Source organism: Anomaloglossus baeobatrachus, chromosome 5 (genome assembly GCF_048569485.1).
Source record: "Anomaloglossus baeobatrachus isolate aAnoBae1 chromosome 5, aAnoBae1.hap1, whole genome shotgun sequence".
Lineage (NCBI taxonomy): Eukaryota > Metazoa > Chordata > Amphibia > Anura > Aromobatidae > Anomaloglossus > Anomaloglossus baeobatrachus.
In genome coordinates, this window is record NC_134357.1 from 331,260,220 (window position 1) to 331,284,385 (window position 24,166).

The 24,166-nt window shown below is 45.1% G+C and overlaps 1 protein-coding gene across 3 annotated transcripts in view; it reads left to right on the forward strand.

Moving 5' to 3' along the window:
• The window catches only part of KIAA1755 (KIAA1755 ortholog), a 137,488-nt gene that overhangs the window by 80,733 nt on the left and 32,589 nt on the right, over positions 1–24,166 (forward strand). For all 3 annotated transcript variants that reach the window (XM_075349806.1, XM_075349805.1, XM_075349807.1), the window contains exons 8-11: positions 1,540–1,638; positions 1,728–1,876; positions 21,472–21,610; positions 23,872–23,994. In XM_075349806.1, coding sequence (XP_075205921.1) covers positions 1,540–1,638; positions 1,728–1,876; positions 21,472–21,610; positions 23,872–23,994 — 510 coding nt within the window. The remainder of the gene's footprint in view (positions 1–1,539; positions 1,639–1,727; positions 1,877–21,471; positions 21,611–23,871; positions 23,995–24,166) is intronic.

Genomic DNA, 24,166 nt, shown 5'->3' on the forward strand with positions numbered 1-24,166 from the left:
GACCATGATTAAACAAAAATACATAGAGCCTGGACAGGGAAAAAATTAATCTGACTCAGAAAAACTATTTGTGAAGATACAGAACCTTGAAAAAGTATTCATACTCTGTGAACCTTTTTTCATGCTAGACCCACAAAACTAAATGTAGATTATTAGGATTTTATTTGATTTACCAACACTAAAGGGGGGTTTACACACAGCAATATCGCTAGCGAGCATACCCGCCCCCGTTATTTGTGCGTCACGGGCAAATCGCTGCCCATGGCGCACAATATCGTTAGGAGCCGTCACACGTACTTACCTGCCTAACGACGTCGCTGTGGCCGGCAAACCGCCTCCTTTCTAAGGGGGTGGTTCATGCGGCGTCACAGCGGCGTCACTAAGCGGCCGCCCATTAGAAGCGGAGGGGCGGAGATGAGCGGCCGTAACATCCCGCCCACCTCCTTCCTTCCGCATTGCCAGCGGCCGCAGGTACGCTGTAGTTTGTCGTTCCCGAGATGTCACACATAGCGATGTGTGCTGCCTCGGGAATGACGAACAACCTGCAACCTCAACAATCAACGATTTTTTGAAAATGAACGACGTGTCAACGATGGACGATTTAGTGAGTATTTTCCATCGTTAATGGCCGCTCGTTGGTGTCACTCGCAACGACGACGCTAACGATGCCGGATGTGCGTCACGAAATCCGTGACCCCGGCGATATATCGTTAATACGTCATTGCGTGTAACGGGGCCTTAAGAAGCAAGTATTTGTGAAGTGTATAGGAGATGATTCAAGGTTTTCTCAATAATTTAATGCTTTGTAGGATCTTCTTTCGCTGTTTTGCACATCTGGAGGTTGAAAGTTTTGCTCATTCTTGATTGCTAAATAGTTATAGCTGAATGAGTTTGGAATGAGGCGTCTGTGAACACCATTTTACAAGTCTTGCCGCAGATTCTCAATAGGATTTAGTTCTGGACCTTTACTGGGCCAATCCATTGAAACTCTAGCATAATGTTTAGGGTCATTGTCCTGCTAGAAGCTTAACCTGTGCCCCAATTTAGCCATTTACAGCCTCTAACAGGTTTCCCTCAAGGATTGCCCTGTATTTAGCTCCATCTATCTTTCCATCAACTCTGAACATCTTCCCTGTAATTAGATCCATCTTTTTTCAAGAATGCATGTCATTTTGAGACAACCCCTTTAATCATGTAAACTGAGATCAATGTTAATGTTGTCTCAGATTGATAAATAATACTGTTATCACGTTTGTTAGTTTTATATAATATAAAATAGTAAAACCCTATATAATGTACAAAACTTTGTGATCCTTCCCCTTTGCCTCTTTATTGTTTTATTCTCGTGCAGCATGATTGCTTGTGCTATCCTTTCATGCTTCCTTTTAAAGATGTCTGTGCTACATTGAGAGACAGTTTACTGTATAGCATATATTGTAGAACAAGTATTCTGACAGTTTCTGCACCGGGCTTTACTACATTTTATCAAATACAGTATTTCATTTATGTTTCTCATAAAACTTGTTTTATGTATTTTAGAAGCTTGATGCCTTTTCTGCAGACCTCCGAAAAGCCTCCGACTTACTGCAGCATGCCATTCAAGAACTGGGTGAAGGCAACACGCTACAGGATTCGAAGGTAATAGTCATGGCCAAAACGTTTACTTGTGCTTGTGTGATAAATGTATGCCATAGGCTGAACAAATATGTCATCATATGTCGTCATAGGAAGCAGAGGAGAAAATGGGTCAGTACCGGGAGCTGATGAAGGTGGTCCTAAGTGACTCTCGTTTAGTTTCCTTACAGCGGGAAGGAGGCACAACACTGGCCAGGCTTCGCAAAGAGGCAACTCGTTTCTACTGCTCCCAGGATGTCAGGTAACTTTAAGGCCATGTTCACACATTGAGTATGTGGTGAGTTTCTTACCTTAGGACAACAGAAAAGTACAATCCTGCGCCAACGGGGAATACCTTGTCAGGTGCTGCAGAGAGAAGAATCTGGTTGGATACTCCATGTAGAGCTGGAAAAGGGTGCATGCTATTAATCAGAAAAAAGTACGATAATAAGTGCAGGAGTAGAGGAAGAAAGCGGCACTAACCAACGCCTCGCAGAAAAGTCCACTTTATTGAGAGCGGTGCTCTAAGAACATGCAGGACAGAAGGCGGGTACAGGCACTCCAGGGGGCAACGGCCGTTTCGCGCTACATGCACTTATACAGGTCCATGTAACGCGAAACGGCCATCTTTCCGTTGGAGTGGCTGCACCTGGCTTCTCTCCTGCATGTTCTTAGCGCACCTTTGTCAATAAAGTGGACTTTTATGCGAGGCGTTGGTTAGTGCCGCTTTCTTCCTATACTCTTGAATTTTTACCTCAGTTTTGTAAATCAAAACCAGGAGTTGGTAAAAAATACAGAAGTGGTGCTCATGTTACAATTACACTTTTCCTATGATTGTTCTTCTCCTGGTTTTGGCTTACAAATACTGAGATAAAAAACTCACCAAATACTCAACGTGGTCTAACACTAACTTTGTTAATGTGAAGGTAAATACAAAAAGACTGTGTTATGTATTTCACATTAGGGATGTAAATTAGATATAAGCCCGTAGAAAATAAATATTGGAGTTAGTTTTTTATTTTTAAAAATGTTCTTCCATTCAGCCATATTAGAGACCCACATATCATTTCGGTATATGGCATGTGTGCTTTTTGGCAACTGGCATCAAAGGAGTTGTCTACTATCTGGAGAACTCAATTATAAATGACCTAGTCCACATTGTAAAATAAAAACATCATATACTTACCTCCCAGACCGGTACCATTGCAGCAATGTTGGTTCTGGGTTTTTGTTATGAGTCCTGCAGCCAATTAGGGGCCACTATAAGGCTGCTGCTCTCATCCTTCTTCCGCATGTGCTACATTCATCCAAAGGAACTCAGAGCGTAGCAGCGCAACAGCCGCTTCTGATTGGTTGCAGGGCTCATGAGATGCAACAACGTCACGTGAGTCCCGGGAGAGGGGGTGGTATTCCAGAAATGTCTGGAAGGTGAATATATTGTGGGTTTTGATTAATTTAAAAAGGGCTTGTCCAGGTAGTAGATGTTATTGGAGAGAAAAATTACCATTGTTTGTTTACTATAGTCGACTCTTAATGGAAAACAGAGTACAGTGACAGCAGACATGCTTATCTGTGTACCGTATGTATTTTGTTACATAAAAATAAAAAATCTATATTTAAAAAAAGTTTACAATAAAAATTAATTTAAATTGTGTAATATTTTGATGACTAGCCCTACTAAAGCAATGATGACTTCATTCCATGACCTGAGTAAACCAGGGCATGATGGGTGTTGTAGCTTCATAAGGTTGGAGAACAATAGCATAGAATAATAAACCAGACACCTACGAATGGTTAATGTACTTAACAACATAAGGAGAAGCAGAGAGTGATAGTTATAGATTCAGAAAATGATATGTCGCAGGTGTTTCACAGTGTGCGGCCGCAAAACACAGTTGCTTTGATGAGCTAAATCAGGGGGTCTTAAAAAAAGCGCTCTGATGTGCTCTCCATAATGCTGGCTTATAAGTATAGTGTTGTCTAATATCAGGGAGCCGATGCTTCAGTTGGTGCATAATATATGTAATTAGCTGAAAATGTCCAATTTTTATCTAAAGCAAATTTCCACGTTTTAAAATACTACTAAACAGAAGCTTGTGTCTGAAAATGGTGAAAAACAGAAGCTCACAAAGACCTTGATTCCATCTACCGTATGTGGACATTCGGCCGTGTTTCCTTTAGCATGGTGGTGATGCACCAGATGGAAGCTGAGATGAGAAGATCCCATAGTGGTGTTAAAGGGGCGTTCTGGTGCCGTAGTAGTCGCAGAAGAGACTGCTGTTCAGCCGCAGTATGGCCCTGGGATGTGTCTCTGCACCGCGATTGCCTCTTTAGTGCAGGGGGAGGTTTGCTGGGGATTGTGTTGCAGGGCACTTGTCGCGGGCGGGGAGGGCGCTGCGCTCACCACGCTCGGGTCCGGCGCTGCTGCTGCTCGGTGGCTCGAGCGGTGGGCCGGATCCGGGGACTCGAGCGGCGCTCCTCGCCCGTGAGTGAAAGGGGTGGTTTGGTTTGGGGATTTGGTCCGTGACGCCACCCACGGTTTGTGGTAAGGTTGGGGCACCACCGCTGCTGGTGACGGGGATCCCGGGAGCGATGGCAGGGAGCAGCTGGGATGTTGTTTCCCCCTCCGTGGGTAGGGGTTGGTTGTCCCGGGGCCCGGTGAGGTGAGGCGGGGAGGCACGGTTGGTGAGGTGCAGGGTCACGGGGCCAGTGCGGTGCCGGATGGCACGGTGGTACTCATTCAGCCAAGAATGGATGCAGAGTCTCTGGTAAAACAAACAGCTGGATGGACGGGTCCCGCAGCCGGCTGCTGTGGTTTCTCCCGGACGGTTGGTGGTGGCTGCCTTTCCCTGCACCTTTTGTGTAACTTCGGTCCCGATGGCTTCCCACCGGTAACCCGCTCCCCAGTGTGGATATATGCCGGAGGAGCCCTTTTGCCCGCAGGCTCTGGCCCTGGGAACTCTAGCTGTGGCGGTAGCTGTATTTCCCTTTCGCTGTTTGGACGGTTGCCTTCAATCGGGTCTTGGCTGTTTGGAAACCCCTGGGATTCCAGTCACTAATGGATTTGACCTGTTTAACGGCGACTCCAAGCCTGGTCGGGGTCCGCAGGCCCTGCCGGTTTGTGCTGGCTTCACTTCGCTCCCCGGTTTGGTACCGGCGGGCCACCGCCCATCCCCGGTCCTACGGTTCCGCGTTGATCTGCCTCTCCTGCAGACGGCCACCACCGTCTGCCAACCGTGCTCTTGGTGCCCAGGCCACATACCCGGACACGGTGAGTCTGCTCCTCTACTACCACTTTACTCCTCACTCTTTGACCTCCCTTACTCAACTGCCTTCCTTTCCCGCCTCCAGGACTGTGAACTCCTCAGTGGGTGGGGCCAACCGCCTGGCTCCACCCCACCTGGTGTGGACATCAGCCCCTGGAGGGAGGCAACAAGGATTTGGTGTCTGGCTGATGTGCCTATCTCGGGGTGTGGGGTGTGTTGTTGCAGTACCTGTGACGACCTGGCTAGTCCACGGCGCCACACACTTATTTTCAGGTCGGAGGCCAGTGCTGGTTCTCTCTTCTTCAGGACCATTTCCCAGCTGCCGGTTGCAGCAGGTCCCAGCACCCTCAAGCACCACACAGAGACACAGTTCTTTCTCAGTGGCAACAGTTCTTTACTGTATAAAACATAATCACATCTTCCATCACGCCTTCTACGGGCACATCCTTCCTTAGATACAGGGGTCACACAAGTCTTTTGACATAATGTCTTTACTGTACACTCCGGTCGGGGTAACCGATAGCAACCGGAGTCACTTTCAGTTTGCCAGCCAGCCACCTCCCTGGTGCTCAGGCTTCCGAGCCCTTCATCCCCTCTCTCAACTTCACTTTGTCCAGCATACTCAAATAGTTCTCAGAATATCCCGTCGTCCCACCCACAGGGATTTTCGGCTATAAGCTAGGAAAGGCCTTTTCAGGGACAGCACTCCTCTGTATCCGGTTCGTCAGGATCTACTCCCGCTGATTAAGGGGATTCTCTGGGTATCTGCCACCATACAGGTCGTCCGGACTTCACCCATTTGGGACATGGTTAGAGCAACCCTCTCTCTCTAGGGCCCCACGCATCCGGCAGCGGGATTCGACCTTGAGGGTCAGTCTAATTAATTCTCTTGGGGAGTATGAGTACCAAGATGAGCTGCCAGCCCAACGTGGCCACCTAGTGGCTGCACACATACATTTCACCAGTAGACCTTATGCATGAAAGATATGCAGGTCTGGAGTGGGCAGAGCCCTACACCCCCTTACAGTGGAGTCACTGACCAATTACAAGAACCAGCAACAAAATAAGGTCTCGTTCAGACGTCTGCTCTTATCATGCGTGTGAAAAAGGTACTGTTGTTCAGCAGTGTTTCTTTATCAGAGGATTTTCTCTTGTGCAAAAAGAAATTTCCTACTCATTGCGGAGTTAACAACGGAGAGCAAACAAATTGCACATGGACAACAATGTGTGCTGTCCGTGATTGTCATAGAAAAATAGACTTGTACGGTAATTTTGATCTAAGAAAAAAATGTACATTTCTCCTTAATTTTTTTTTTGTGGACACGCAGTCCACATAACAGCTTGGATAGTGAAAACACGGTCAGAGCTCGTTCGTGAAAAACGGACGTCTAAATGAAGCCTAGATGGTGTCAAAGTTAATAAACGTGTGTTGCACTGCGCATGTCTATAAAAATCTCCAGTCCTCTTCTGGGTTTTTGGAGATTTGCAGAGAAGATGGCTTCCAAGAAATTGTTAGGTATTAGGGCTTGCTCACATGAGTGTATAACTCGGATGAGCGCTCTGATGTTTTGTTAGATAGGACTCAGACCATTGCTATACTATGGGGCAGTGCGGATCAGTATTTTTTTCTGAAAGTAGCAGCCTATATCGGATGGTGAGCACCCATATGGGTGTGTGGAAATCCTCTCTGATGTCATCGGGCTCCACTTGGTGGCACTGCAGCACAGTTGTTTTATCTAGGAGTTGCAATAAGCTGAGCGTGTTCTCACTGGGGAGAGATAGGTGTTAAATACTGCTCATTACATGTCCTCAGAACACTCCGCTCTTGTCAACAACCTTACCTTTAGCACAGGCAGGCCTGGAGGAGCGAACATAAAATTCTGCTCCTGACAGTGAATTGAACAGCTCTCGGTTACCAGTCAGGAAAAGAGTAAGAATTTAGGATTAACCCTTTAACTGCAAGTTACTGTATACTGAATTGCCATTTTTAAGCTTCATCATAGCATCAGATCTGTCAAAGGGGTATTCCAGGCTACAAAAATTATCACCTTGACATTATGTTACTGACAAAGATAAATAACCAAATCACTTGTCTATCGCCGTACTCCAATAAACAAGTAATGCTTGACATGCTGTTGTGTTTTGCTCCTCCTGTCCACAATGCCGTGGCCAAGGGAGAACCAGACGAGAACGGGTCCTAAGTCTGATGATCAGTAGGGGTCGCAGCCGTTGATAGATATACCCCATTAAAATCAGATGTTTCTGTTCTGCTTTTATTTATTTTAAAATATGGAACAAGGCAAATGATTTCCAAATTGAAGGGTTGGGAGCATTTTCGTTAACTCATGTGGTTCCATTATGTTCCCACCCTGTTGTATGTTTCCACCTCCATGCTCTTTCTAAGAACATTGGGCTTATTCCCCAAAGTTGCTTTGGAGAGGAGTCCTGCATATGTATTTGTTAACCATCCAATAATGAGATTCTCTAAAGGCTCCGTTACAACTTCAAGTGATGTGTAGCACCCACAGGGCAGGGGTTAAATACTCGGTGCTGGGCCGGTGATGTCGGGTCTAGGATGTCATGGGTGGCCCTGCCCGGCTTCGTGGCCCAGAGGTGTGCACAAAAAGGGATTGGATGAGGATGTTGGGAGTGGTAGTAGTTGTCTCGTGATGCCACCTGCGTTATGCGGCCAGGTAGATAGCCGCCTCTGCGGGTGCTGTCCTCTGGGGTAGCCAGGATGGTTCAGCTCCCCACAGGTAGAACTTGGCCCCAGGGAGGATGATGGTGGTAGTAGTGGGCGTTGGCGTCGTAGCGTGGGGCGATGGTGACGGCAATAACGGGAGGACACAGGGGGCTGCGGTCAAAGTTCTTTTTACTGACAGTACTGTCGTCACCCTCAGAGTGCTAGTTTCTGCCGTGATGGTCCCCAGCCGTTCCCGGGTAGTTCAGGGGCACCACCGGAGTTGTGAACTGAGAGACCTTCCTTTCTGTGAGCTTAAGTGTGGATCCCCGTAACTTGAAGTTACTTGGGGACCCCGGTGTTCTTGGCTTTAGTTCCCGTCCTCCCGTCCACAGGCAGCGCAAATCCTTTGTTGGGCCTGACCCTGATCACGATTCTTTGTGGTGGCCAGAGGGACGTGAAATTCCCCTGTCCGGCAGATTCTAGTGGCACAACCTGAAGTGTACACCACCTTAGGGTTCTGCACCCTAACGTCGCTGGTACTGAGGGAGCTATTGAGCACTACCTCTAGCTACCATGTTGCTCCTCTGTTTCTCCAGCTCATACAGTAAACTCCCCTGCTTCCTTTCAGTCGGGCCGGTCCTAACAGGGGAAGCTCTGAAGCACTCTCCCCTACGTCCATGTTGTTCTGTGTCCCAGACTATTCTAAGGTAAAAATTGTGTGTTCTCTCACCTCCCCTGTTCTGCCCCCACCTTCCTGAGGACTCACTGGTGGCTGGGAAAACCCGTTGTTATGGTGACCACCTTTAACCGAGTTCCAGTGGTTGGCTGCTAAGCTGTGTGTTGTGTAACTGCTGATTCACTTCCTGGCTGTGTTGTATAAGTGAAAACCAGTATTTAACCTCTTCCTTACCCAGGATGAGTGTTGCACCTTAAGTCAGATGCAATACCCTGTGGCGACTGAGCCTCAGGGTCACCACAGATGCGCCTTGCCCTTCTGCATAAGTTAGAATGGAGTCAAATAATGGTCTTAGCTGTCTCTGTCAGTCTCATTGACTGCTATTCTGTTCGTAATTCTCCTCTCTGCAGTCATGCAGTCCAGCGGAACTAAATTAATGGGTGGTGATCTCAGCAGTGGAACATTTATCACATATTCACTAGTATTGACTATTACCTATTAAATAATAATTACGTAACCTAAGTCTTACAATGTGTAATGTCAGATGATTTTTGTGCTATTACTTAAAAGGAATCTGTGATGATCAACTTTATCCCCACCCTCAAAAAGCCTTATAATGTCATGTAGTTCTTTGAAAAATAAACCAATCTATATTTTTATTCATAAAATCTTCTACTCCATAACCTGAAAATTGCACATTTTAATCTATATGCAGATGAGCCTGAAGTGTTTTGGTCATGACCGGAGCACCTCCCATACTCCAGCCTGTGTAGTTATATCACTGTGTTGCTCCACCTTTTTCTTCTCCTTTTCCTGCCAACGCCACTCCTCTTCTCCAAACACTCTGTCCTGACATTACTTGTCTCTTCCATTAATGAGTGTGTCGCAGGTTACATCTTATATTGGAGTAGATGTACGTTCTTTTGATGCTGAAGGGGCTAAGGACTTTTACTCTGCTGGATGGGATTATTCTTAGTCCTAAACAAAGCTTCAGCCCTTCCACTATATATACTGTGATAACACGCTCCGGGATCGCATTTGCTGGGTTCAAAGGGCACGTATTCACCTCAGGCAGACAGCCGAATTCAAGGTGTAACTGACGCTTGGTCAGGTTTATTGCAGTGAAGCATAAATAAAAAGAAAAAAAACACCAACAAAATAAATCCTTGCCTGTCCGGCACTAACTATACACGGTGTTATCCTAACTACCAACTGGAGGGCTTCTCCCTTCCAGCTAAACCATACAAACATCAGGCACTGCTCCTCACAAGTGTCTCCTACACAGACAGGCTTACTGTGTTCCCAGATGGAGACCCTCCCCCAACTTCCCAGATTCCTTTTACCTCCGTCCTTCACCACCCATTAATCCATTAGTAGCCAGGTGATCCTGGCCAGCTAAGTCACATAGGACCGATACCGGGGTGAGATATACCTGCCCTCATCCACTAATCCCACATGAGTCTCACAATACCTACTCCTGGTTTTACTCCATGCTGGTGATAGAAATTCTGCATACTGTCCACATTGAAGGAGCTTGTTTCTGCATAGCTGTGATATTGTTTCAGTTGGAGCTGCAAAGTTTCCTGATGAAGAAACCAAGGTGTTCTTTTTGTTGTGTGTTTCCCCACCTGTTTATTTTTCCTTGCTTGTATTGTTTTATTGTAGTAGTGGGACTAGTGACATTCTGGCCAACACCCTAGTCAGGGTGACTTCAGGATCAGCAAGGGCCTAGATACATGATGATGCATGGGGGGGAAAGACCCATCTAGAAACGTTAGGGAGTGCAGGGATGAGCCACAGGTCAGTGTGAGGTGGTGTCCCCACTCCTCTCTCCACCTATCGCTAGGGCCTTCCTTTACATCTTCTCTGGTTTAATCTCCGTGTCGCACCACACACGTTCTATTGCCTCTGTGTGTCATGTCTCCTGATAGGCTGCAGCACTCACACAGCATAATATCAAAAGATATCAAAAGAGATCAAGAAGAGATCTCAAGGGTAAACAGTCCTTGGAGGGGGAAAAGTAGCCCTGGTTTTTGAGGTGTAGCTCTTTTACTTGAGAAAGAGGCCTTTGAGGTCTGGTACACTTTGTATACATAGAAATTTATATATATAAAAAAAAAAAGGATTTCTACTGTTCTTCATCATTATGGCTTCTTTTGGTTTTCAGCTAGATGTTTGCACCTATAAAAGAGTCTATCTACCATGGATTGTATAATAACATTCCACCGTTCTTCCAAAGCACCTAATATGGTTTATGTCACTTGAGCGCTGCAGTGCATCAATGGCTTCTAATGGACTGCAGCACTCACATAATGTCACGAGATCTCGGGGGGGCACAGCACTTGGAGTGGAAGAGTGGCACCGGTTTGGGAGGTAAGTATGTTTTATTTAATTTACTAGACACATTTGGTACATTGGAAAGGTATAAATCACAGAAAAAATACTCCTAACATTTTTTGTTAAACTTTTATTGAATATCAATATATTGAAAACGTGAGGTGAGGGGGAGGGGGGGGGGTGTTCAGAAAAATATAAAATACCCTAAGGGTCTAAAGTACAATAAAAAATGCAGTCTAGTGGACCAGCCAGCGGTATATCCCGACAAATGGTGGGAAATGTTTATATCGCTCCACCAGTCAACTTTACAAATGATGATACATCAATTATTTAACATTCATTGCAGAAACATTTTTAATACACAATTATTATCATCCAGATCCAATAATTAACCATGCATTGAAAAGAGACTTATATAAAATGTAAATTTATAGATAGATTTGGCATATATCTCTCAAATACAGAAACTTGGACTATATGTATTATTTGTAGAACAATGTAAAAAAAATATAATTATAGAATATGAAAGTCCTCCTCTCCTGTCAGATATCAGGCACGGTCTGGTGTCACAGACATGATGTCTGACAGGAGAGGAGGACTTTCATCCACAGCCTTACATCCTTACAATTAGCAGAAGGGGACTTTTTGTGGTTATTTAAACCCCCCATCCCCCTCTTGTCGCTTCTTATCAATATAAGAAGCAGACTTACTTCTGATGAAACATGCAGTCACAGGAATGTATTTCCTGAATGGACTTAAAAAAACAACTGATTAACCATTGAAGGGTTCACTGACCTGTTATGGGCTGAGAGCCCTCTGTTGTGAAATATTTCATCATAGTGAGGCTATATTTATGGATGGAAAAGAGGTCCCACTGATGAATTCTATTACATTGTAAAAATATCTTTATTTGAGGAATGAGAATCTAATCCAATATATTACAACGTGTGATACACTATGGAACATATGTAATATTTATACCCCTGATGAACCTCCACCAAGGAGGCGAAACGCGTTGGGTAACATTTCTTGGGGCTAAATTGTTTATGCTTTTTTGACATGAAAAGAATACTGTATGTTTACTTTATCCTACTACAGTACTCTATAATTATATTTTTTTTACATTGTTCTACAAATAATACATACAGTCCAAGTTTCTGTATTTGAGAGATATAGGCCAAATCTATCTATAAATTTACATTTTATATAAGTCTCTTTTCAATGCATGGTTAATTATTGGATCTGGATGATAATAATTGTGTATTAAAAATGTTTCTGCAATGAATGTTAAATAATTGATGTATTATCATTTGTAAAGTTGACTGGTGGAGCAATATAAGCATTTCCCACCATTTGTCGGGATACACCGCTGGCTGGTCCACTAGACTGCATTTTTTATTGTACTTTAGACCCTTAGGGTATTTTATATTTTTCTGAACACCCCCCCCCCCCCCCCTCACTTCACGTTTTCAATATATTGATATTCAATAAAAGTTTAACGAAACATTTTAGGAGTATTTTTTTTGTGATTTATATTTTCGGGTTACTCCCTTTTGATCGTTTTTTTCTGTGAATTGTTTGTACATTGAAAAGGTGTTGTCTAGTAGCAGATAACACCTTTAATATATTTAGAAAAAATATATATTTCATACAATAAATCACAAATGTACCTTCTTAACCATCCTGGATCACATGACATTTAAAGGGGTTCTCCATTAGTAAAAAAAAATAAAGGAAAAGTCATTATAAAAAATGTGCCAAATACATTTAATTTACAAATAACAATTATTTTTCTACTGCACATGCTCAAAGGCACCTGTCCTAACATTGTAGGACAGGTTTCATTCAGTGTAACAGGACGGTGGCCATTTTAAGTCTACAGTGATTACCTCCCTAGACAAAACAATTGTAATTTGCTAATTAAATATATTTAAAAATTTATTTAGAACTAGCTGTACTACCCGGCTTCGCCCGGGTTAATAACTGTTGTTAACAAAATAGAATGTATTTAGAAAAAATTATTCTGCACACAAAAACCACAAAACAAATAGATAGAAATGTAATTATTAAAAGGCAAAAACTAAGCTAATAGAAGCATTTCACAACATATATTTCAACACCACAGATATTCCACACAGATTCAACTAAATTGGCCAAGTAATGTGCTCCGTCTGTCTCTTTCCCCGTCTGTCTCTTTCCCCGTCTGTGTCTTTCCCCGTCTGTCTCTTTCCCCGTCTGCCTGTCTCTGTCTGTCTCTTTTTTTGTCTGTCTCTATCTCTCTGTTTCTTTCCCCATCTGTCTCTTTCTAGGTCTGTCTCTTTCCCAGGTCTGTCTCTTTCCCCGTCTGTCTCCCCATCTCTTTGTCTGTGTCTTTTCCTGTCTGTCTCTTTCCCTGTCTGTCTGTCTCTGTCTGTCTCTTTCCTTGTCTGTCTCTATTTCTGTCTCATTCCCCGTCTGTCTCTATCAAGGTCTGTGTCTTTCCCCATCTATCTTTGTCTATCTCTCTGTCTGTCTCCTCCTTCCCTGTCTGCCTGTCTCTGTCCCTGTCTGCATGTCTGTCTGTCTCTTTCCCCGTCTGTCTCTTTCCCCGTCTGTCTCTTTCCCCATCTGTCTCTTTCCAGGTCTGTCTCTTTCCAGGTCTGTCTCTTTTTAGGTCTATCTCTTTCCAGGTCTGTCTCTGTCTGTCTCTTTCACAGTCTGTCTCTGGCTCTCTCTTTCACCGTTTGTCTCTGTCTGTCTCTTTCCCTGTCTGTCTCTATCTCTGTCTCTTTCCCTTTCTGTCTCTCTGTCTGTCTCTCTGCCTGTCTCTTTCCCTGTCTGTCTCTTTCCCTGTCTGTCTCTATCTCTCTGTATCTTTCCCTGTCTGTCTCTGTCTGTGCCTATGTCTCTCTGTCTCTCTCTATCCGTCTCCCCACCGACATCTTATTACCTCACATATAAGCTTCTTATACTATGAATGTCTTTTGTTCCTATAGCAACCACTCACAGCTCCTACTAATAACCTGTAGTTCCAGGCTCCATTTACTTTAATGGAGGCATGTTTTTTGGAGAGTAACTGTAAAGCACGGGGTGAAATTTTCCTATCAAAACATAGTCTACGACGTTCCCTGGGTCACATGAGCTGTCTGTGTAAAATTTCGTGATTGTAAATGCAACGTTGCGGATACACTTTTCGTTTCACTTTTTCCCCATTATGTAGATAGGGGCAAAATTGATTGGTAAATTGGAATGCGCAGGGTTAATATTTCGCCTCACAACATAGCCTATGACGCTCTTGGGGTCCAGACGTGTGAGTGTGCAAAATTTTGTGGCTGTAGCTGCGGCGGTGCAGATGCCAATCCCGGACATACACACACACACACACACACACACACACATACACACACACATATAAATATATATATATATATATATATATATATATATATATATACATACATACATACATACATACATACATACATACATACACACATTCAGCTTTATATATTAGATGACATCTCATTTAGTTTTTTTATTACTAGAGAACCCCTTTAAGCTCCACCTTCTCTGTCTAAGGACATCCCAGATATATGCAAATTTTTATGAGCCACACCTATTATAGGGAGATGGTTTATGGCTCAGGCCCGTTAAAAAAATGAGGCTGTTGCCATGTATGAAGAAAGTCTAAAATGTATAACACCTTTTAAATACATTGATCAAGTTAAAATCATTGATTGGGAACATATATCCAGTGGATCTAAACATATAAACGTATATATAAAATGAAGTGTTCTTACTGTGGAATGTCTCAAATATAACAAAACTATAAAATTTAATATAAAAATTCTCTATAGAGAGGTTTATAGTGGTTTACAAGCCTGGCAGAGGCACGATATTCATGAGCCATTGAAAAGGAAGAATCCATAAACCTCTATATTATGTACTTAAAAGGGATAATAAAGCAAAGCTGAAGTCCTTGGATCTAAAGAAAGGACAATTAGGCAAATCAATCCAGATCACAACATTCGCATAGAAGGTCAACTTGTGATGTTATGTAGAGAAGGATGGTGCCTGTTATTTAATGGTAGGAAATCTGCAGATAAATACAGAGGTTCTGAGAGTCCATAAATAGAGCTGAAATAACCAAACACGATATTCATCTTACATTATAGCGGTATTATCTCTGAGCTTCCTGTGCACATTGATGAGATGCAAAGAAGCATAAATGCGCTCCCCTAAACTCATCCGCAGGCTATTACATTAGTGCTCAAGGCTGCATTGTAACAGAATATATGCTCAGTTATAGCAATTCTACTTATCTTATACCCAGTATCAGACTAGGGTGGCAAGCACCCACCAGTAACATTGGCTCTGGGAACCCACTGTTCAGCTACATCACATTACCCACATTAGTTAAGCTTTTAAATAATAATAGTAATAATAATAATAGCAATAATAATAAAAAACAAGGCATTTTGTTGAATGAATGAATGAATGAATGATGAGAAACTGGTTTTGTCTGTAGTGACAATAGTGACCAAGTATTATCTAACACATGATATTGTATGATATAGAAAAAGTATTAAATACCATATGATACTGTATAAAAGACCAAGTATTGCATACCATGTGATACTGTATGACACACCAAGAGTTACATACCATATGATACCGTATGATATACCAAGTATTACATACCATATAATACTGAATGATAAAACAAGTATTACATACCATAGGATACCGTATGATAGAACAAGTATTACATACCATATGACATCAAATGATAGAGCAGGTATTACATACCATATGACATCAAATGATAGAGCAGGTATTACATACCTTATGATACTGCATGATAGAACAAGTATTACATACCTTATGATACCGTACGATAGACCACGTATTATATACCATATGATAGAGCAAGTATTTCATACCTTATGATACCGTATGATAGACCACATATTACATACCATATGATACCGTATGATAGAACAAGTATTACATAGCATATGATACCGCATGATAGCGTAATTATTACATACTAAATGATACCATATGATAGAGCAAGTATTACATACCATATGATACCATTTGATAGCATAAATATTACATACCACATGATACAGTATGATAGATCACCTATTACTGATAAACCAAGTATTACATACGATATGGTACTTTATTTTTAAACCAAGTATTACACACCATATGACACTATAGTGTAGACTAAGTATTACCTACGATATTGTAACGGGGGCAGGGGGCGCCTCAGGGGTTGTAGTTGCGGTCTCCCGCCCAGGGGGCGGCAGGCTGACCCCCAGCCCGGCCGTCACTGTTAGATCAGAGGTGTTGTTTGTGGGGCAGAGTGTAGGTGGCAGGAACGCTTCCATGTGGGCAATTTCCTTCTCGGTGACACCTTTTTCTCTCGGCTCACAGGCCTCTTCACCACTCCCAGTAAAGAGCCACAGACAGGCAGTTGGTGAACTAAGAAACATTTTATTGAACACAGCTTCCACTCTTCTTTACACCTTTCAGCATCAAGTCACTTTGGTTTACAGGTTAAACTTCTTGCTGACGGTTTCCTCTTTCCCCGGTAACTTTCCCTTGCCTGCAGGGGACATGCGTTAACCCCCTAGTAGCTGCACACTGAACCCGGATTTACTATAGGGCAGATCTAGCACAGACTACCGGCTCCGGATAAGTTCTCACCTTTCCACTTCTTTGCCGGGGATCTGCTTCACTTGTTTTCTACGGGCGTTCCCATTTACCTTCACTTCTTTGTCAGGGCACTACCCTTCGCCTGCAGGGGCCACTTGTTATCTCCCCTGATAGCTGCACTGCACTGTAGTACACACTACCGGCTTTGGGACTAGTCTTGACTCTTCCACTTCTTCTGTCACTGCACCACTTCCACACTCTGCCCCGTCACCTCAGACTTCTTTCTCCAGTCACATCTCACTGCACACTGCACACTCTGCTCTGCATTCAGAGACCTCCCTTCCTTCCTTCCCCACCTAGGCTGCCCTCCCCTCCTTCCCTGCCACTGTTACCAGGGGAACCACTGCTCTACACTGGCATCTAGTGGGGAAACAGTTTATGACTGGTAACACTTTACCCTTAACATTTACAGTTTGCCACCATACTACTGTGGCGTCTTCAGGGGGGGGGACCGCTCCTTCACTACCAGGGGTCCGACTACCCCTTACATTCCTCCCCTGTTTAACCTCAGCCTCCTGGCGAGGTTCGTACCTGCAAAACAAAACACGTAGGAAAACACACGCACACAGTACTGAAGCATTTTTCTTTCTTTTATCAGGCCAAGTAAAACTTTTTAAAACCAGCCTATATAACACAATACTTAAAACACACAGACTGGCACACGAGTTTGGTGCCCGGAGTCCCTCCAGGGAAGCTCCCGGTCTTAGTCGTACTTCTGCCCGGAGGCTATTTCCAAGCGCTCCCGGTCTTAGCTGACCTTCTGCCCGGAGGCTATTTCCAAGCGCTCCCAGTCTTTGGGTGGGCAGAAAACACAGGACAGCAAGATTCCTTCTTAACAGTCACGGAAGGAGTCCACGCACAGTTCTGCATTAAGATCCTCCCGGGTTCAGTACTTTTAACGTTACTGTAACTGGTAACATTCACCGGCTTTCAACAGTACCGGTTTTCAACGGCAAACAAATCACTCTCTTCCGGACGATTACCTCCTCAGGCTGGGTGGTATGCACGCAGCCATTCAGCCCGCTGGGCCTTCACATATTCAGAAAGGGATTGCCCGGGTAAGCGGGGAAGCCTTCGGAATGGCTCATAGCACGGCTGCGGCTCCGGTACTTCCCTCTCCGGTTCAGAGCCTTCAGCCTCCTGTGGGGGTGAGGGGGTAGCTGCGCGGGACAGCGCCGGGCTGCCAACGACCACCACTGGGTGCGACACCATGCTTTGGTGTATCGCCAGAACTGCCGGTGCCTCCCTTGACTTGTTTTCCACTGTAGGTTCGGCGGCTGCTACGGGTGCTACCGCCGGGGTACTCTTCAGCCTGTCGGCTTCAGCGGGCGCTGGCCTAGGCTGAGCGCGCCACGTTCTCTGGCAGCCCTCCCACTCGATCTCCTGCTGCCACTGAGCGGCCTCTTGAGCGGTGGGCATACGGGTCACTCCCACCGCAAACAGGCCCCGGCACCCTTCTTCTCTCATGAACCGAACTGCCTCGCCCGGGTATTGGGTGTGCAGGCGCTGCGGCAGTCCTTCCGTGTCCAAGTTGACCCGGTTATAGAAGTAATGGTCCCCGGTGATACGGTCCTCTATGAACCCGTACCCTTCTGCCTGGTTGAACTTCACCACGGTGCCTATACTGCTCTGTCGGTCGAACTCCTCACTGCGGGGCCCGGCCATCATTTCTCTGGCTACCGTATCGGCGAGGAACCTTTCCTGCACGGGGTCTACTACTGGTGGTGGGGACCTTCTCCGGGTCGGGCGCGCCGGCTTCACTGGCTCCCAGACGAACCCCAATTCATCCACCTCTGATTCCTGAATATCTCACCAGGACGGGGCTTTGACTTCTGGGGGGGGGGAGGGCCTACCTGGTCAGACGCTGGTGCTTCCGGAATCTGTACGGACGCTCCTGGTGGCCCGCTCCCCTGAGTTAGCCGGGACTTGTAGGTGGCCCGGACTTCCGTCGTCGTCTCCCCGGTAACGGCATCCCAGGTGGTAAACCATGTAATCTTCGCTGGTTTCTCCGAGACTCCAGTCATGGCCGGTATCATGCTTGCCGGCAACGTGATGGTGGGTAACTCTCCCACCGAGCTCTCCATCGGACGTCCTCTTTCGCGTCCTACGGGCACCAGCACGCCCGCTTTGGCTTGCTTGTTTGTCCTGGCCTCCATTCTGTTTAGCGCAGGTAACTGGAACTGTTGCTTCTGCTGCTGGGATTGCAATGGCGCCGGGGAAGGTGGAGGCGGTTCTACTTTTCCCGCTTCCGCCCATACTCCGCCCCCGGCCTCACCCACCAGGTCGGCACAGCGTTTGCGACGCCTCTTCTTTCTTGCGGCGCCGCCCATGTCTCTAGACCTCTGCAGCTTCTTGGGGCAGGTACCTCCCCTCTTTGGGCGGTGCACTCCGGGCTTCTTCCTCCCAGACCAGCCCACCGCTTTTCGTTTGGCGCCAACTTTTCGCGCCTCTGCTGAGTCCATGAGGACGGCCGCCATCTTGCCGCCATCTTGTGGCCTGTTCAGCACGTCAGGCACCACTTGATCTTCCTCACAGTCTCTGGTCGGGGTTTCTTGCATGCAGGCTTCATCCTGCCGACTACGCCAGTTTGTAACGGGGGCAGGGGGCGCCTCAGGGGTTGTAGTCGCGGTCTCCCGCCCAGGGGGCGGCAGGCTGACCACCAGCCCGGCCGTCACTGTTAGATCAGAGGTGTTGTTTGTGGGGCAGAGTGTAGGTGGCAGGAACGCTTCCATGTGGGCAATTTCCTTCTCGGTGACACCTTTTTCTCTCGGCTCACAGGCCTCTTCACCACTCCCAGTAAAGAGCCACAGACAGGCAGTTGGTGAACTAAGAAACATTTTATTGAACACAGCTTCCACTCTTCTTTACACCTTTCAGCATCAAGTCACTTTGGTTTACAGGTTAAACTTCTTGCTGACGGTTTCCTCTTTCCCCGGTAACTTTCCCTTGCCTGCAGGGGACATGCGTTAACCCCCTAGTAGCTGCACACTGAACCCGGATTTACTATAGGGCAGATCTAGCACAGACTACCGGCTCCGGATAAGTTCTCACCTTTCCACTTCTTTGCCGGGGATCTGCTTCAGTTGTTTTCTACGGGCGTTCCCATTTACCTTCACTTCTTTGTCAGGGCACTACCCTTCGCCTGCAGGGGCCACTTGTTATCCCCCCTGATAGCTGCACTGCACTGTAGTACACACTACCGGCTTTGGGACTAGTCTTGACTCTTCCACTTCTTCTGTCACTGCACCACTTCCACACTCTGCCCCGTCACCTCAGACTTCTTTCTCCAGTCACATCTCACTGCACACTGCACACTCTGCTCTGCATTCAGAGACCTCCCTTCCTTCCTTCCCCACCTAGGCTGCCCTCCCCTCCTTCCCTGCCACTGTTACCAGGGGAACCACTGCTCTACACTGGCATCTAGTGGGGAAACAGTTTATGACTGGTAACACTTTACCCTTAACATTTACAGTTTGCCACCATACTACTGTGGCGTCTTCAGGGGGGGGGGGAAACCGCTCCTTCACTACCAGGGGTCCGACTACCCCTTACAATATGACACTGTATGATAGAACAAGTACTTTAAACCATAGGAGGCCTCCATCACACTCACGTGCCTCCAGTACTTGTGTGCCTTTTTTTCATGTACCGGAGACACGGGCCCATGTGTTCCTATGTTTTGTTATTGTTTTGGACACACGTAAGTATTCAGGAACGGAACGTGTGTCCGTTCCGTACTTACGTGTGTCCGTTTTTTAAACCCTCTGACATGTCCGTGTTGCTCCGGCAGCACGGGTGTCACACGTTCCGCACCCGTACCACACGGATGTAGTGTGGATGCGGGCATGTGTGACACGTGTCAGAGAAAGACACGTGTCAGTGTAAAAATAATAAAAACACATACTCACCTCCACCATACCTGCAGTCTCTGCCGCGGCTGTCCCCTGCATCCGTCCCCCAGTGAATTTGAACAACGCTTCTCCTTCACTGGGGGCCGGACGCAGCGTCAGCGGGGCGTGGCTTTGGCCGGACGCTGTCATTCAGCACCACAGACAGCGCCGGATGATGCAGGTAGACGGAACTTTCCGTTCTCCGTGTGTTATACCGTATAACACGCAGAGAACACATACGTGCTACAAACACGGCACACGGGGACAAAACCACCCCTTTAACACGTACGTGACAAAAACGTAACGTTTTGTCACGTAAGTGTGGCAGAGGCCTGATATTGTATGACAGAACAAGTATTATATACCATATGATACTGTATGATAGAAATGCACATTTAATCGAATTTTAATTAAAAACTTGGATTATTCTCTAACGTTGACTCTGCAAAAACTCTTACTGTCGCTCTCATTCATTCTCGCCTGGATTATTGTAATTCTTATTGTAATTCTTTACTAATTGGTCTCCCTTTTACTAAACTCTCCCCTCTCCAATCCATTCTGAATTCCGCAGCCAGGATCATTTTCCTCTGCAACCGCTTCACTGATGCCTCTGCTCTTTGCCAGTCATTGCACTGGTTGCCTATCTGCTACAGAATCCATCATAAACTTATCACTCTCACTCACAAAGCTCTCCACATTTCCGCACCCACCTACATCTCCTCCCTCATGTATCTATCACCCCACCCGTGCCCTCCGCTCTGCTAATGACCGAAGACTGACATCCTCAACAATTCGAATCTCTCACTCCCGTCTTCAAGATTTCTCACGAGCTGCACCTATGCTCTGGAACACACTACCAAGAGCAATCCGATTAATTCCCAACATCCACACCTTTAAGTGGGCCCTAAAAACGCATTTCTTTAGACTAGCCTATCACCTCACTGCCCTGATCTAATCTAGTCCCTTTCTGCCCTTCAAAAAATTTACTTCCAATTCTTGTCCCCTGTACCTGTATAAATTCTGGCCGATGACAGGTTCATACAGTTGGTTTTGAATACCCTATTAAATCAATGGCTGGACCATATATGACAAGCTTTTCTCCCCCCATTCACCTTCTGTGCCTCCCCTATTTCCTCATAGACTGTAAGCTTACGTGCAGGGCCCTCACTCCTCCTGGGATCTTAATTTTGTTATTCTGTAATGTCTCATATTGTCTGTACATGTCCCCTCTGAATTGTAAAGTGCTACGGAATATGTTGGCGCTATAGAAATAAAACGTATTATTATTATAACTTGCAGGAGTGCAGTGGAGTCGGCTGTGCAGATGTACAACCACTTGGAAGAACGAGTGCATGCCCTAGTTACTAAGTCCAACCGTAGACTGGAACTTTTAGAATCAATGTTGAAGATCCAGCAGTTAGAGAAACAGTTTAACCAGGTAAAGACTGCAATAAATAAGTGAATGACCTCAATAAATAGATAATTCCAAATCAAGCACCGATAAGGACAATAAAAACTGGATTGCTTTTGAAATATCAGAAAACATGGCAGTGTTCTCCAAAAAAACAGTGCCACAGGTGTCCATGAGTTGTGCCTAATAGTGCAGCTCCAGTGAGAAATTTCAAGTTCCACCTATGATGAATGCAACCTATGGACAGGTATGGACAGTGTTTTTGAAGGAAAGCAGCCGTATTTTCTTATAATTTACATCCTATTTAAAGGGGAGGTATGAAGGCCAAAGCAATTTTAATCTAAATCCCTATCTATTTAGTGCCATAATCAAAACTAATTTCTAATATGCTTGCATTGAAAATTCTGTACTGTTCCCTAAGTACACTATCTGTTACTGTATTATTTTCCCCTAGTTCCTGTGTGATGACATTTATTTTGAGAATCCCAGTGCATGCTGGGATACTCAAGCGAAGCGTCATTATCTAGTAGACACTGCGGTCACTGCCACAGCCTTTGCCCCTTCCTTGAAAGGAAACATCATCAGTGGATAGAGGCAGCGGTCACTGACACAGACTCTGTTCCTTCCCTGAAAGGAAGCGTCATCAGCGACGCTCATTTCAGGGGTTGGGCTAGTCCCTGCTATGTTCATGCGTGCGGTCATTGTGCAATGTGCACAATAACAGCATGCTCTGTGCTGCCGGGTCAGTAGTAACAAGCTGCCAACAATGCAGAGCACACTGCACAGTGCATGGTGTCAGGATAACTCGTGTTCAGAGACCAGTACAGTCATGTCACTTGCGGGGCATGGCGGCACTGGTCTCTAAACACCACGTATCTTGACATCACGCAGTAACAGTGCGTTCTACTCTTTTGATGGCTACTTACTAATGAACTGAACTGAAAACACAGAGTGTGCTGTCATTGCGCACATCACAGAATGACAGCACGCAGGGAGACACCCAACTCCTCCGGGCGGCACGGTGGCTCAGTGGTTAGCACTGCAGTCTTGCAGCGCTGGGGTCCTGGGTTCAAATCCCACTAAGGACACCATCTGCAAGGAGTTTGTATGTTCTCCCCGTGTTTGCGTGGGTTTCCTCCGGGTTCTCCGGTTTCCTCCCACACTCCAAAGACATACAGATAGGGACTCTAGATTGTGAGCCCCAATGGGGACAGTGTTGCCAATGTATGTAAAGCGCTGTGGAATTAATAGCGCTATATAAATGAATAAAATAATAATAATAATAACTCCTGAAACGAGTGTCACTGATGATGCTTTGTTATAGGGAAGAAGGGAAGGGACAGATGCTGTGGCAGTGACCTTAACCTCTGCTCCCTAATGACGCTTTGTTTGATTACTCCAGGATGTACTGAGATTCTCAAACGAAGCGTCATCACAAAGGAAGTAGAGGGGAAATTTAACAACAACAGTTAGGTAGTGTAGTTAAGGAACAGTAGGGAATTTTTATTGCAAGCATATTAGATTAGATTACGACACTAAATAGATTGTTATTTTGATTATAATTTCTGTGGCCTTCAAAAAAACCCTTTAGGTTATGTCCACACGCTGCATTTTTCGCTGCGTTTTTGCGCGTTTTTCGGGTGCGTTTTTGGTCTAAATTGACACCCTTAGATATTCTTTCTATTACTGTATTCCTGAGATATTAGTGTTTTAATTAATATGCAAATTAGGCATTAAGTGCCTCAGGCGAGTTATAGGAGTTAAAGGGAAGTGTCACTTTTTTTATTTTTGTATTAATAGTGATTATGAAATCAAGTATTTTTAATACAAAATTAAACTCACTGTTTATTTAGTTTTTATTTAATTCTAGTTTTACTGAAACACTGGGGGGTGACATCTTAGGCTATGTGCGCAGTGCGTTTTTCACGGCGTTTTTGGTCTTAAAACTGCATGAATTTGCTTCCCCAGCAAAACCTATGAGTTTTTATTTTTGCTGTGTGCACATTGAAGTTTTGTTTTAGGTGCATTTTTGTGGTGACCACAAAGATGCAACATGTCAATTGTTTCTGTGTTTTGCCAGCGTTTTTCACCCATGCAGTGCATTGGAAAAAATGCAACAAACACGCAGCAAAACGCAGCAAAAAACGCATGCTTTTTTTTATGCGTTTTTACCACGGGTGCATTTTTGTGCATTTTGTGTGGACAAAAACGCACAAAAACGCTGCATCTTTGTAAAAAAAAAAAAGCAGCGTGCGCACATAGCTTTAATCTTATTTATGATCCCACAGCTTAGTTCATGGATGGATGGAGATGGAGAAAATCAACTACATGAGATGGACACTATGGAATGGGCGTTAGAAACTTTAGAGAAGTATCACAAGAAGTTTAAGGAATTCTTCCTCCAAGCAACAGTAAGTATTGCATATAAATATTGAAAAAGTATATTCAGTATTCATCGAACTTCTATATCTGATCAAAGAATCTATAAAGGGGTTTTTACGATTTTTCCTTTTTTTTTTTATTATTATTATTTTTAATAAAAACAAATTGTTCTACTTACCCTCTCTGCTGCTCCCCGTGTCT